At 39.8% G+C, this 15823-nt stretch overlaps 1 protein-coding gene across 2 annotated transcripts; it reads right to left on the reverse strand.

The window, feature by feature from the left end:
* Positions 1–397: 397 nt before the first annotated feature.
* On the reverse strand, positions 398–15642 carry SMAGP (small cell adhesion glycoprotein). Of its 2 annotated transcripts, XM_025167149.2 has the most exons (6): positions 15491–15642; positions 9898–10021; positions 7907–7998; positions 6057–6138; positions 1852–1929; positions 398–1028 (listed from the first exon to the last, which is right to left on the reverse strand). In XM_025167149.2, exons 3-6 carry the CDS (start codon positions 7943–7945, stop codon positions 853–855), a joined length of 375 nt encoding a protein of 124 aa, XP_025022917.1. In that variant the 5' UTR covers positions 7946–7998; positions 9898–10021; positions 15491–15642; the 3' UTR covers positions 398–852. The 2 variants fall into 2 exon arrangements, with proteins under 2 accessions (XP_025022917.1, XP_007420790.1); XM_007420728.4 differs by lacking the exon at positions 6057–6138.
* Positions 15643–15823: the final 181 nt, after the last annotated feature.

The raw sequence follows: 15823 nt of genomic DNA on the forward strand, positions 1-15823 counted from the left end.
ATTTGCCCTCATACAATGCATTACCATACAAGTTATTTCATTACCGTTCCTTTTGATATACTGGAAGTTTAGGTATTTCCCTTAGAGTGTAAAGCATGTGTTTAAAAATGTGAATGCAAATGTTTCTTCACAGAACCAAAGGCTTGATGTGCAGAGATTCTAGGCTTATTGCTGGAGTAGAATGAATAAAAGAGCCATTAAAGAAAGTGTGAGAAATACTCATAGTAAGAGGGTTCAGAAAGATGCAAGGCAGCTCATTCCTTGGAGTTTGGGAGTAGGTTTGCTCAGCTGAAACCAGCACCTGTAGAGCAGTTTCACATGGCATTAGAAGTTTTGAAGCCTCACTTCCGTGTGTGGAGGCTTATAACAGCAGAGAAGCAGTTTTACATGTGAAGTATACATTTGGATTGACATGGGTTTTATTTTTGCTGTACAGGTGGAGAAATGTAAAAATAGCTGACAATTAGGTCATTCCTCACCCTGGCATTTTCTTTCCTATACCAGATAGCCAATTATCTGGGGTTCAGAGGTGGTAGATCCTCTAATAGTGTGGCTATTCTAATTTTAAGTACTTAGAATTGGACAGAGTGATGACCACAAGATCTCTGCATTGTAATCTCACGTTTTCCTATCTCAGGGTTGCATTACTGCAGTCCATAAATAGGCAGACTGTGTGCTGCTGTCAAGGTTTGTAACTTCCATTTCACTGCTCTATTTAAGCCTGAGCTCCACAAGTATACAAACAAAATTTAATAATACAGCTTTAATTCCTTGATTAAAAGAATGACAAACCTAATACCTTTGTTTATTTAAGATATGACAGTCCAAAACATGGCAGCAGTCTGGTATCTTCTATATGAAATATTCTTCTTTTTCATGTTTATAGGGGAAGTCTTCCATTTGGACTGATCCCTCTGGATCTGCTTCAGGTTGTTCATAAGTGTGATAGCTGCCTTTATTCTTGTACAGGTAAATAACAATTAGCACGAAGACTGAAAGGAGAGTGAGAAAAACCACGGCGATAACAGCTTGAAACAAAATAGAGAAAGGAAACCGTTTAGAACAGATAGTTTTTGAGCAGATCTAACAAACCAAGCTCTCAGTTATCGTTAGCTTGGGAACAAGCTGCTCTCTCACCAGCTTGTTTCTCTGTAACACAGATCCCTCCTTCCCTTTACCATTTTATCTACCATTATGTTTGCTGGTGTTAAGGTAACAAATTTGAAAGTAAAATCTAGAGTTAGTTTGTTAGAGTTAGAGCAGCTAATGTTAACAGTGGTTAAGGGTTTTATTCTCCTGCACAGTGCTTTCCCATTTCCTTTGAGTCAAAATAGGCAACATATACCCAGGAGGTAGAGGCCTGCCTTTGAACACAGAACTCGGAGGATACCAGTGCGGCTTTTTAAAAAAAGTGTAGAGCCAGGATGGAAGCTGCCACTACTCCTAGGATCATGACCACCAAATGCAGGGGCACCCTGCCAAAAATGAATGGCATAACACCCTGCAGGTTCCTATCAGGAAATAAAGTGTGCTTAGCTAGCCTCAAGTGATGAACAAGATCAGCATCATTCCCTTGCCTTTAGATGTCCAAAAGCATTCACAGTGTGCCTGTATGTGTACCTACATGTATGTACTCGTATATATACATAAAGTGCAGCTGTTGGCTGAAAAAAATACCTGCCCTCGTGTCAAAGAGATGCAGGTCTGATCTAGGAGTACATCCAGAGGGCTCTAATACATAGGATACACTGGCCTGTCTACCACCTGCAGTCTGTGTTACTGGCTTTCCATTAGTGTTGGAGTGTTAGTTCTGTTAGTCCCTGGTTAGTTCTGGAAAGATATCCCTAATACCTCCTATAACGGCCATATTGGCATCCTCTTGTGATGTAGGTGTGCTCATCTTCTTCATAAATGGACTGGTCAGCACCCCTTCATGGAGGAGAAAAGAGGGAGATGTCAATATAGCAGCAGTTGGAAAACTTGATTTGGACCAGAAAATCCAGATTCAAATTCCCTTCCATGATGAAAATCGGGGGGAGGAATGGCCTTGCAAAAGCCATTTTTTCCCCCTTCAGTCTAACCTACTTCCCAGAGTTGTTATCCTGACAAGAAGACCAGGAAGGGGCTATGCTATCCTTGGGGAAGGGGTGGGAGTAAATATACTAATAAATATACTGAGTCTTCCAGAAGCATGCATGCGTGCATCCTACAACATGCACATGCACACGGATTCCTTTTCCACAAGAAAAATGCATTTGCTACGTAAGATGAAATGCTGAAGGCATAATATGCATTAACAATTGCACAGCAAAAGCTTAAAATGATTAGGGACAAGTACTTTTGATGAAATAACTGGCACCCAAGGCCAAAATGCAAGTGGAAGAAAAGTGCCACTGAAGCTGATGGAAGAGTTGCTCAATAAAAGCCTTCAACCTTTGGCTCCAGTTACAAGGCAGAAACAGGTCTGTTCTGTAGTGTTTTCAGGACTTAGGTAATCAGGCTTACTCAGTGAATATCTAATTATGTACAACAGTGGAATTGCCAGCAGGAACAAATGTTCTGCCAGCAGCTCGTTTCTAAAGATTTCTAAAATGTGCCAGTTACTTAGAACTATTTTTGGGAGCCAAACTCTTTACAAGGGTCTAGGGATCTTCCGTGAGTAAGGGCCTCTGAGCCAGACCAATGTTTTTCAGGCCACAGATAAAGACCTTTTCCCTCCAAACTGTGGGCTCTTCCAAGGGATTGGACCATGTACACATCTCACCCTTTTTTCCTTTCCCCTGCTGCAATATTGGATTATATTTATGAAGCACTGATTTATACTCTGTCCATCCAATCAAAACCATCAGTAGGCACAAACAAAAATAGTATGCAGGACAGCAATCTATAGATTTGCCTGGTTAGCTAAACCTGATGTGTGGAATTCTGCCTTTTGTTCCTGTCCCTCGCAAAGCGCTCTTTCCAGGTTATCCAGCATTTCCACTTGTGCAGAAATGAACATCTGTTTAACAGTACACAGTGTTTAGACTTATATTTAGTTATATGCATAACATGTTAAGACAACATTTGTTTAACCATGTTTTTTTTTTTTTGCTAGAACAAATAGCCAGGTTTATACCCAATTTAAGCTATAACCCATAGTTTATAAACCACATTGACCGGGTTTAAAACAATACAAACAAGCAAACCACATTTTGACTTAAAGTTTGTCTTGTAACCAAACTTAATTTGGCATCACACGCTAAGCAATAATGTAGTTTGGTTTTAGCTTAGCATGTTGTGTGAATCCATTTAATTTTAGGTTATTCAGTAAACAATGGTTATGCCAACAATGGTTCAGCGTGATATGTAAAGTTAGTTTCTAGGTTGTTTAAGAGACACTTATTTCCCAATAAATAGGCTCTGCTGTCCTTGAAGAACTCTGAACTTTTCCTGAGACATTAGAATGATTGCAAATATTCTGTGACATTACAGCCAGTTCATTCAGTAACTATTTGGAATAAGTTAAACAGAGTCAGAGGAGAGGCCAAAAGAAAAAAAAAAGGCTGAATGAACAGATGTGTTTCCTATGCTTGCAAAGCTCACAATTTATGTTGCATATATTAGCAGAGAAACAAATGATAGGAATGATAACTTTTGGTGCCTTTCAAAGTGCTGTAACATACTCTCTGACATTTGTTTCAAATTATTATAGCTAATCTCCAGAGAAGGAGCAGAGGGATGGCTAGTGGTAGGCATGATCCTCAGGCTGACTGTGTTTGTCTATATATGCAATATACTGAGGAATTAGCGGCCTGGGTTATAGAATGGGCTATATTACCACAATACTGTATAGATTACAAAAGGGATATCTCTATTTAATATTTTGTTCTACAAACAAAACAGGAAACTAGGTCATTAGGCAGAGATGACTTCAGGCTTAAAAAGTATTTACTGGAGAATTATTTGATCACAGGCTTTTCTCATGACAGCCATATGCAGCCATAAGCCAACATTTTAAACACTGCATTATGTACAGGTGTAACACTATAACTGAGTTTATGGCTTATTTAACCATAGTTCCACGGTTGAATGAGTTCCCATAACATGCTAAGCCATAAATTATGATTAACAAACCACAGTGGCTAGTTCACAAAACATATCTCAAAAGACCCCCATCTGGGAAGTTGAAAGAAGCTCACAGGCCCAGATTCCCAGTGCAGAAACCTTATGACAGTAATCAACAGTTGAACCTCTTGAAACAGATTCATTCAATGCACTGAATCTTGATGTGGTTTGCATGGTTTGGCTTACTGCAAAATATGAACCTGCCCATTATAACTGGTACACCATGGTTCAAGACTTAGCATAATGTATGGGCTGGAACACTGTAGGTTGTTTAACAAACATTAGTTTGAAAGGCAATGTGAGTGTGAACTGTGTAGAACTGGTTCATAATCTGGTTCTTCTTGGACTCACAGCTCCCACCCCAGTCAATTTGCCCATGTACCACCAATGCTGCAAGAACTGCACTGGTTACCATTTTGCTTCTGGGTGCAATTCAAGGTGCTGATTGTGGAGTCCTTGTGGTTCTCTGAGCTTGGTTGTTTTCTTGCAAATGTTTTGTTATCCGGCTAGGTAAAAACAACAAAGCTCAGAGAACCCCAAGGACTCCGCAGTTCAACCCTGAGCTACACATATTCTCTTCTAAAGATGCTGGTTGTCACCTTTAAAGCCCTACATGTCTCAGGACCAGGGTATCTTAAGGATCACAAAGAGAAAGCTTCCCCTCTCTAAGGAGTCCTATCAGCAGGGACCTCGGAGTCATGGCATCTCAGTCACTTTCTCCTTTCTCTAGATAGAATATCTTAGAAGATCAAATCATCTGCTGCTCTTTGGGACTTTCAAAAGTGATCAAGACTTGGCTTTTTCAGCAAGCCTTCAGAGTCTGATGCAGTTGAAATTGGGTTATACTACTATGGGTTTTTTTGGTTAATTACATTTTTAATCTTAATATTGCCCTCAAATATATAAGCCGCTCAGAGACAGTTATGACTAGAATGGCATATACCCCTAGAAAACCAACAACCAACCAACTTGAGTCCTGGAATGCCAACAGCTGCCTGGAGTTCTTCAACTGATGCCAGGCTTGACAACAGAATGGCTCTGGTTGGACTATATCCTTTCTCCTGGATGCTTATGTTGCATTTTTACTTATGGGATAGATTTTAAAAAATCAGTAGGAAAAAAATATCATCTTGTACTTGCAGTATTATTAATTCAACTATCTCAGACCTTTACCTCCATATATTAATGCATGTACAGACTGCCTCTCACCTATCTGACTATGTGCCATCAAGTCAGTGTTGACTGTTAGCAACCACATAGATAGATTTGCTCCATAATCACCTATCTAACAGAGGCAGAAAAAAAAAGCATGCAACAATGTCACTTCTCAATTCACATTTGGAATGGGCTCAGAGATATTAGCTCTTGGGGTCATGCACTACTTCATCATGGATGGTACCACAAATGAACGGAGAATGGCATTCTAGTATCGTTCCAGGAATGCTGTGACACAGTTCTGAGGTTTGCATGGTATTGCAGCGCAAGAAGAAATGGAAAACTGATGCACTGGCTAGCTATGGATTGTCCCAGTGCTGGAGTAATTGTCTTATATAAATCAACAGTGAACTAGTGACTAGATTTGCACATTGCACTAAGCCAGTGTTTCTCAACCTCAGCGACTTTAAGATGTGTGGACTTCAACTCCCAGAATTCTCCAGCCAGCATGGCTGGCTGGGGAATTCTAGGAGTTGAAGTCCACTCATCTTAAAGTTGAAAAGACTGAGAAATGCTGCACTGAGCCATTATTTGATTTATTTGGTTTCCATTTTAGCATTTTGTCCTAACAGCTGCTGTGATTTGCAAACCAAGCTTTTTATGAACATAGCCTATTTTGGCTCAGTCAGAAAACCATGATTAAAATCATGGCTCACTATAGCAGGTGATACCTAATAATTTATGTGTGAATCAAACCTAGCGCTTATACAGGTTCATGGGAACAGAAGAAATACCAGCTAAATGGGCTACAGTCAATGTAGGGTAGTTCTCCCTTCCATTCCATGGCTGTTTCAGCAGCAGAGGAACACCGCTTCCCTATGTTTTCAAAATGATAAAAGAGGAAGGAAATTGGCCAGAAACAAAGCTGAAGCATTTCTACAAATATTTTTACACACAGAGACACCTACATTCTTATAACTTGGGCAAGAGGGTGGGCTCACAATTTACACTAAGACGTAATATAGCTTCCTTGATTTGGGTTTTGGGTGGAAGCCACATTGGTAACAAAACCATGCACTAAGTGTCATGATGACATTGTGCAAATATTGTGAATTACACAATTACTCGCATCATTCTGCATATCCCAAAATGTCCACAGAATGTAATTTATGACTTTTGGGTGCTGATATCATGACACATGCAATATTGTTTGCCCTCTCCTTGCACATATGCCTATGAATGCGTGTATCAAAATCATATGGCTTATACTCCATAGTTTCTGTGCTATCTCATCATCTACAATTCACAAATTTGAGGAATATTGCAGAGCTGAATATATCAATCTCTCTAAATACTTTAGCATTCACTTTTCTGAATTCAGATTCTGAGAAAGCCAGGTTTTCTTTAAAACACACACACACAACCCTGCTCATTTGATGTAGCCTGCATTGAGAATGTTTGTGGAGAAAACAGTGGCGTGCCTTCTTTGTGGAGTAAACATTAGGACTTAAGCAAACTTAGGTGAATTGAAAAAAAAGTTCAGCATATATTTATAGGATAAACCTTAGCACTTCCTGCCTACAAAAAAGCAGCAGTCCCTAGACCTGAAGAAGGATTTCCATCCCTTTCCATCATGGCAAATATAGCTATATCGTTCTCTTCTTAAAGGATGGTGGACATGCCATTCGTCTAAACTTCGTTGTTCATTGCTCAGTAGAGGTAATCGGGCTCATGTTGGGACTGGGTTTCTTTAGTTAAGGTCAGGCCTTGACAGAGTTAAGCTTTCTGACTATGGACTCTGATTATTATAATGGGAGATACGCTAACCTTCTAATATTTAACCAGTTTTTTATCTGCACATCTTCACAAGCTTTAGGGTTAGAGTTAATTGAATTCCAGCTCCAGGGAAATGTTTCTTTATCCACTGGGCTAGAAGAATGTTGGGCAGGACACCAACTGAGAACATCTGTAGCTTGCTCTCTTATAATCTGCAATATTTATATTACCACTCACATAGCTTTATTTGCAGTTGCAAATAAAGAAAATTAAAGCTAGAGGACGATTTTATTTAACCTGAAAATGGTACATAAATTGCTTTGGATTTGCAAGTTATATTTTATCTTTCATTATAAAAATATCTTATTACAAACAACATCTAATGGAATAGAACCTTGCTTTATAGGTTAGGGTTACATATTACATTATGGTTTATGATTTATTCAGCAAACCATGTTTAAACCCAAGTATGGGTTTAATTGTCTATGTGGGCCCAACTGGAAGAAAGAGGTCTCCTGAGGACTTTCTCTTTTGTTTCTCTACCACCACCTCCACCTCTTGATTCAACAGTGAAAGAAGATAACCACCTTCTCCCCTTCCACCTAATAATTTGTTATAAAGTGGCTATATATTTGTTAGATATTGTACATATATTTTTAAATCCCTATCCACAGGTTCTTAATAATAAAAGACTCTGAACTGCTGAAATGAGGGGGCCACAGGGAAAATAATTTTCCACACCCATCATTTTGCAAAGAAGCCTATTCTCCACCCCATACAATGACAAATTATAATACCTGTAGCAAGTTTTCCTTTCTCTAAAAAAACCTTTCTATCGTATCATCCCCTTATTCCTGAGTGCACTTACCTGTGGCTGGTGATGGTGCTGGAATAGCTGCCATGGCATTACCCTTCTTCCTTAGACTGTCCTGACTTTTAAAACTGTAGAATTTTTTGAAGCTGAGAAAACCAAAACAAAGAAAACCAAAATGGATGATTTCTAGATAATACTATTAACAGAAATTTACCAGTTCGTCTTTACTGTTGATCACGCTGTGCAAGCTGATATTATGAATAGCTTTGTCCTCCTCTTCCTCCTTTTCTTCTTCCTCTTCTTCTTCCTTCTTCTCTTACATATCAATTACAGACTGGTAACTCTAATAAGAAATACTGTTTGCGTTTTTAAACAGGCTTACTAAAAAGTATACCCCATGGACCTTATTACAGGCCATCAGGTCAGTTCTGTAGTTTTCTTGGCAACATTTTTCAAAAGTGGCTTGCCGGTGTCTTTTTCCTACGGCTGAGACAGACTGACTGGCCCAAAATAACCCAGCTGGCTTCCATGCCTAAAGCAGGACTAGAACTGTTAAGTAATACCGACTGAATTTCTAAACAGGCTTACTAAGGAGTACACCCCCAAGGAGCTTACTACTCATTAAAATGTTAAACAATTATTAGCAGTGCAGTTTTATCTGTGACTTTGAGGTTCTTTACAAAAAGGGAGGAAGGAGAGGACTGGTTAAAAGCAAGTATCAGCGCATCTGAACAGGGACTACAGCGTGTGAAGTTCTTTTAAAACTGGCGCGTTATCAGAGCAACCCGGAGCAGTCATGTCTCTTGACTGCTGCATCCTGTTCTGACTGAGACTTCAGAATTATTTTCAGAAGCAGTCCTGCATGTAATGCATTTAGAGCTGGGATAATAGAACAAACAAGCCAAGGGGTTGGTTATCACCATAAAGAGTTGAGGAAGGGGACTAACATTTCTAAAAGAAAAAAGAAAATCAAATGCGTCAACATCTATAGACTCAAAGATCACAGAAAAACAAGTGTGAGAAATGTGTGGTATAAAGAGATAAAAAGATGATCAGACGGGGAACTGCACAGTAGAAAAATTAAGAGATGGGACAGTTCTGAGATAAGACTAGGAACGTGACGGTAAGAAGCAGTTAGTCCAAAGGTAAAGGCTAAATGGTGAAGATCAGGAAAGACGGCAGAAGGCAGTTGACTCATAGAACGACTAGAACCCCTACAGAAAAATCCAACTGTCAGTTCCAGGAATTCTGTAATAGTGACAATTGACAGTGACAGATTTTTGTCCAGACTTAAAATTCGGAGTGGGTTACTGGGTTTAGCTCACCCCGTATATTCGACGGGGAAAAGGGAACTAACTACAAGCGAAGAAGTCAAGCTTTCAAAGCTAACTGCTTTTTTAGGTACAGTACAGTGACCATATTTTCTTGAAAAGGACAAACCTGAAAAAGGGGCAAATCTGAAAGAGGTTCATAAGGGTAACCAAAAAAAAAAAAATTGTGTTCCTAACTTTGCTTTACAAAAGAAAATACAAGAGCGAAACCAAGAAAATAAATAATGAAATTAAATAAATCTGAAGGACGGCTTTCTGAAAGAAAGGACTGTCCTTTATAATAAAGGGCGTATGGTCACTGTATTTGTAGGGGGTGAGGGAACCTCAGTTCCAGAGGCAGCAAGCAAAAGGGAGCTAAGTGTTTGCGGATTGACTACGTCTGGGTTTAACTGGGTTATGCACTTAGCCCGCTGTCTGAGCTTGTACACAACCCTAGGCACTCAACTAACTCCATGGGCTAGATTTGCCCCGCGTGCTAAACCACGTGCACTTGGCAAGTTGTGCAAAGGCAACCACCGCCCTAGTTCAATGGGTTGTGTGATTCCAACCTATAATAAACTCTGCAGGGAGGGCAGAGGCACGTAAGACGCTGCCTGTCCCAGCCTCTGGGCCTCTGCAAGGCTGTTTTGGTTCAATGGTGGTCAGATTCGGTTTGGTGGGAGGAGAAGGCAGAGAAGAGCAGCAGGGGCCGTGGGAGGAGGAAGCCCCCCTCACCTCCTTGTCTCGGTTTCGCTCCCCCGAAGAAGCTCAGAGCCGCAGAGGGCCCCCGTCAGGCCCCATCCAAGGCCTTGACTAGCTGGGCAAACGTGCACCGGAGGCCACACCTTCTGGTCTCGGCCTAGGAGAGAGAAGGGCAGGAAGTCAGGAACTGGAGGACTGGAGAGCTTGAGCGTCCGGCCTCTGCTGCAAAGCAGTAGGAAATGCACTGTCCTTGGTGTGTCACGACAATAGCTGCACAACAACACTTTATTAGCATGAACCAATCTCATAACATACCGCAGGAAAGCTTGGAAGGGGAACTAGTTTGAAGCAGCACGCTCGGAAAAGGAATCGCGTGTCAAATGGGATCTGGAGCGGCAAGATGAGCTGCCCTCCATTCATTGTTTCTCCAGGCTAATGATTACTTCCCATGATACATTTTCAAAAGGCATTCCCAAATGTGGGTCTTGAAACTCATCACTTTTTAAAACAATATATTCGAGAGGGTGAGTGTGTGGACTCGTGTCATACTCTTTCCTCTTGAAAATTTTATCCAGCGCTAACAACCACGCTTACCCCAGAATGGTCTGCGACACATCTCCTTAATGGTCATTTTGGCATGGAAAACCATTTTTATTTTCTGAGGTATTTGAGATGCAGTTTAAACAGTGCTGTGCTTTAAAAAAATAGCTGTATGCCTTTAAATACTTAAATGCTTTTTATTTACATTTTAGTTGTTTTATTCATTTCGTAAACCACCATGAGGATACGATTGAGGGATGGTTTAAACTTACTAATACAGTAATAAATGAGTGCAACCTCCACAAGCTACCGTATTTGTGAAAGTGGTTAGCAAAAGGTTCAGAAGCCCATATGAAGACTCTCCAAGAATTTCTATAGTGCTAAAAGTCATATCCATAAATTATAAAAATACGTGCCCACTTAACCATGCCGTTCCTGACTGTAGTTAAATAAAGCCACCAATGAATTTTTTATCTTCATGAAGAAGGCACCCTCTGGCTTTGTGGTTGGATCAGGGTGTAGTGCTTCTTCCTTGTTGGCTATTGACACCACTCCTCTGTTTACTCCCTAGATTGGTAAGATTTGCCACTCCTTTTTATCTAGAAGGTAACATAGACATTTTTCATCACCCCTGAGCTAGTGCAGCCCTGGCTGTTTTATTAAATGAACAACATAGAAGGATGGTGGCCATGAATCCTTGAGAAATAAACAATGCTGTATGCATTGAAGTCCAACGAACAAATCTAAAATATTCTTAAAATGGAGTGAAGGATTAGGTATCAATAAAAGAAAACAAAAGCAAGTTGGTCTGTAATATTCCACAACTTACATGTAAGGCATATAATCAAGATGTTTCATGTTGAGAAAAGATAATTTATTCTTAGGTAATCACATTCATAGGGAAAATGACCTTTCCGGTTTTAGAACTGATGCCACCCTCTCACCTATAACTTATGATCATAAAATGATGGCTAATCCAAGATGCAAGCATCTCTTGGGCCTCTTTAACCTCTGAAATTGCAGCAATGATGACTGAAAGGAGATGGGCTATTCTTGGGTTGACAGTTGATGCCATCATTGTATCTGAACTTACCAGTGTGTATTATGCTCATTTAATCTTCATGTCCTTCTCTCCAAAATCAGGACAATACTAGTTGCTTTTTACATATATGATGTCATCTTTGAGTCATATTGAAGTCATACTGTTGCAAATACAACTCCCATCACCTAGTAAGAAATTACACTCCAGTCTGAGAAAAACCGCAGTGCAACTTACAGTAGTTATTCTTTTTTGATTACATATACATTTCCCTTTATTCTTATCCACAGTTCTAATTTTCAGCCAGTGATGTTCTTAGCATTCCCCAAAGCAGTTCTCACTGGTTTTAAGCTATAGAATCATGCAAGTGGACAACATGCATATGTATAACAATAATGTTATGTTTTGAAAAGCAAACTAACATGCAATTATTACTGAGACAGAGTGCTGGGCTTTGGATCAATATTTATATATAGGGACATCTGGATGAGTTATTGAAAGTTGCCATAAAATGGATACTGAATAAAGAACAAAAAGCAAAATGTAAGTGTATGGAGATGGTGGAGGCAGGGGTGGTTTTAGAGACAGAAAGATATGAAGAGTCAGAATGAATTGTGTTGTTGTAAAGTAGATTTTGTCATATTTCTTTTGCGTTCTTGTAATTTTTTTGGCTTACAATTTCTTACTTCTTTTGTGTGGTCTGCATAAAGCTGCTTACCCCAAAAGTTAACAGCATGATGGTATGTATGTTTGTATGCATTTAATTTGGATATGCAGCTTGGTAAACGAGGAGTTCTCTGTGTGCCATCAAGCCACTCCTGGGTAGAATTGTACCTCTTTTGAGGAATTAGAGACACAGTTTTACAGTTCTCTTGGATTTCAGGCTGTCTGGTAAAAATACAAGTAACATATTTTATCAGTGAAGATTAATATGCCAGCTGCCATTCTCTTTCGGCTGCTGGATTACAAACACCTAAAGTCAGAGTCCTCTGTTCTGCTACTCAAAGGGTGGTGCTGTTATAATTCTTACCACATTTCTGTGTTAAGACTAGAAAAACATGGAAGACAAATTATGTTTGGAAACACTCACCCACCCTACCCATCCTCTTTTGTGATTGAGGTTGTGCAATTAGAGCCTCATCTAGAAGCAGAACACTCTGCCATTCCCAGAGGTAGAAAAGGACCTGCTACTCAAGACTACAGGAGACTGTGCTCCCCCCAGATGTTGCCAGTCCTACCATTCTCCCCTCCTATTAAGCCTCTGGACCAGCTACCTTCTGGATATCAGGATATCCTGCATAGGCAACTGGTAAGGAAACAAGAGAGAGCCAGTTTGGTGTAATGGTTAAGGCACCAGGCTGGAAACCAGGAGACCATGAGTCCTAGTCCCGCCTTAGGCACCAGTCCCTCTCTCTCAGTCCTGGGAAGGAGGCAATGGCAAACCACTTCTGAAATCTTGCCAAGAAAACTGCAGGGACTTGTCCAGGTGGTCACCAGCAGGCAACATTGACTTGAAGGCACACACACAAGGAAATAGGGCAGTCTGAAGAGCTTTGTGCCTTAGGGACAACTTGGCCTCAATTTAATGCCACATCCCAGTATGCCACTTGAAACAGCTCCTTCCTTTCACTACATTGTGGGTTAACCCTGTTTTGTTATCTCTGCACTAGATTAATGTGAGGTTCCTACAGCTAGTTGGAAGTTCTAACTGGACCACAAAGCAACTTCCCAAATGCCAACAGGAACAGAAAATAGGAACACATAGCATGTCTTTGTGTCAACAATACTGTTTACCAATTTGGTTTTGGTCTGTTTCAAAGAACTAATTATGGCCTTCAGACTTCAACTGTCTGGGATTGGAGGTCCTTCCAGACAGATGGCTCCTACCATTACTACATCACACAACTATTCCATCTTTTCTTCTTTCATAGATTATGTGTGTGTATGTGTGTGTTGAGAAGAAAAAAAGATGCAAGAAGCAGTGTGGAAATATGGAGTATTACACATGGAAGATGATGATCACTGTTTTTTTTCTGGTGTGTGTGTGTGTAGAATTTCATGGTCTGAGTAGAGCCATTGTACAATAAAAGCCTCCTCTGAAGCACCATAGGTTAACAAAATAATCACCTTCACCCACCTAACCCTTTAGTTATTATTTATAAGATTTATATTCCACCTTTTATTCAGGATCTCCAAGCTGCATATAAAACATTCCCTCCTCCCATATTTTAGGTACTTTGGGTCACCGTCAAGGTCTCTGCTCATGCTGGCTGGAACATCAATATCGGGGGGGAGAAACAGCAGAGTTTTCTGAGTTATGAGTCTTTTCGTGTGGTTTTCTTTTCTTATACCTTTGATCCAAGGCCTTCAAGAAAGTTTTAAAAAACAGATTTCTCTCTCAAAACTTCAAGCCTGGTTTGAATTATTTAATATGATGATGATGATGATGATGATGATGATGATGATGATGATGATGATTTTGTTATATGCTTGTGTCCAAGTGCTTTACTGTTGTTTTGAACAACTGGATGAAACCAGATTCTAGATAGACAAGTAGCACAATCCACTAAGAAAAATTTGAACAGCATTATTTGGCTGCTTCAACAAATCATTGATACATGCAAATCACATGTAGTCATCTGAATGCTGTCCATTTTTTTTGCAATTCTGGTACCCTTAACACAGTTTTGTGGGGGGGGGAATCAAACTGATCAAATATATGTTTGTTGCAGCTTTTGGTTTTTCTGCTGAAGTTGTTGGGAGTAAAATATGAAAGAGTAAAATATGAAAGATATTAGTGATTGTGAAAGAAGCAGGAAGCTATTACATTAGCCAAGGAAAGCAAGCATCACCTGCAGTGTAGAAATTGCTCCCTATCTGCTGCCTTCTAGCCATATACAGTATGCTATGTGTTTCTGCTAAACATCTTATCAAAGGATTGTCAGATTTGCTCATTAGCTCCTTATTAGCTTTGTGAATAGAGCTGGGAAGGTTGTACACCTTACCATTGAGTATGCTGGCAATATCAATTCATTACAAATAACATACTAATAAATTGATCATTCATCTCTCTTCCTCTCAAAAGTGCTTATCTCTTCTCATTGCTCTTCCTTTGTTTCCAATTGTTCTTTCCCAAAGTAGTTTTTCAAGAAAGGGAATTCTTTAAAAATACGGTGGATAGGAAGACAGTTGTGCAAAGAAAACTGCACATAATCTGTTCCATGGCTACTATAAGAAAGTAGGAATTCAGTTCTGCAGATATAATGGTGCAAGTTTGAGAACAAATATATTAGTTATTCCTGCCTCCCTGATATCATATACTTACTTGATCAGCACTCTTTTATCACTTAAATGATGGAGGGATTGATCTAAAATGATCAATGTAAATTAAGTGTGCTGCATATTAAAAGTATCCTCACGCACCTACTTCTTTAAAAAAGTGAAGCCAATTCCGCAGAATGAAACAGTCATGGTGATTCTTCTATGCTTCTGACTTCCTGTTTATGTTTCTCATTAACTGACAAAATATAGATGATTCACATTGATGGATACCAGATTTGGGGAGTATAGTACGCAATTATGAACGTTGAATTTGATGGCAAAGGGCTAAATTGCTTGGTTTTTTTCTAGACTCCCCTATCGCCACCCCGCCATATCAAAAAGCAATTCTAATGAAAGAAAAAGAGAAAAAGCTTTGCATCAAAGCCCTCACTCATATTTTATCTCTACAGGTTTCAAAGCTTTCTGCTCACCCCCTTTTCATCAAAAGTGTATGCCAACACTTAAGTGGCTGGGCCTTATGGGAACTTTAGTTGAAAAACTATGGACAAGAACAAGATTGGGGAGGGTCGATGAATAGCACGCTGTATAAGGAAGCTAATGGTGCATCTGTCTTACATTCTTGCTGGCATGCTCGGGAGCAGCACTAGTTCTATTTATGTGGTAACCTAGTCCAGACCATTTACTCTATCCCAGATGTAGAAATAATGTTATTTTCATTTAATCCTGGAATTAAAAAAACAAGCTCCTTCCTTAACCAGTTCTTACCTGATTGAAGCACTCCTTGGTGGGGGGGAAATAATATTGGCTTGACAAATTTGCTGAATTTCTTGCCCGGTTCCAGCTAGCATGGATATTTCTTCTCATTCCAGTTTCCTCCTGTGGCTGCCTTCTAGCTTTCTAGTGAGTAGGCTAAGGCGTTCCCCTGCCCATCTCACCTTTCCAGTTTCACTACGTTGATAATAAACAGCAGAGTCATCAGAATGCTTATTCCTTAACTCTTTGCAATGCTGATGAGAGAGGCAGCCAGGAAGACAAGGCCCACAATAGTCTTGGGTCACTTAATAATAACACAGGACAGTTTGGTTCAGTAGGAGTCAC

The sequence above is a fragment of the Python bivittatus genome, unplaced genomic scaffold (genome assembly GCF_059951505.1).
Source record: "Python bivittatus isolate LINGU-HERP-01145 unplaced genomic scaffold, Pbiv_v1 ctg000220_np1212, whole genome shotgun sequence".
NCBI classification, from domain to species: Eukaryota; Metazoa; Chordata; class Lepidosauria; order Squamata; family Pythonidae; genus Python; species Python bivittatus.

Coding starts and splice junctions, on each gene's coding strand:
- SMAGP (XM_025167149.2), bottom strand. CDS start 7,945: ATGCCATGGCAGCTATTCCAGCACCATCACCAGCCACAG. Junction 1,930..6,056: donor GACTGTAGCCCATTTAGCTG/GTATTTCTTCTG, acceptor TCCTCCATGAAG/GGGTGCTGACCAGTCCATTT. Junction 1,029..1,851: donor CAATATGGCCGTTATAGGAG/GTATTAGGGATA, acceptor TTTTGTTTCAAG/CTGTTATCGCCGTGGTTTTT.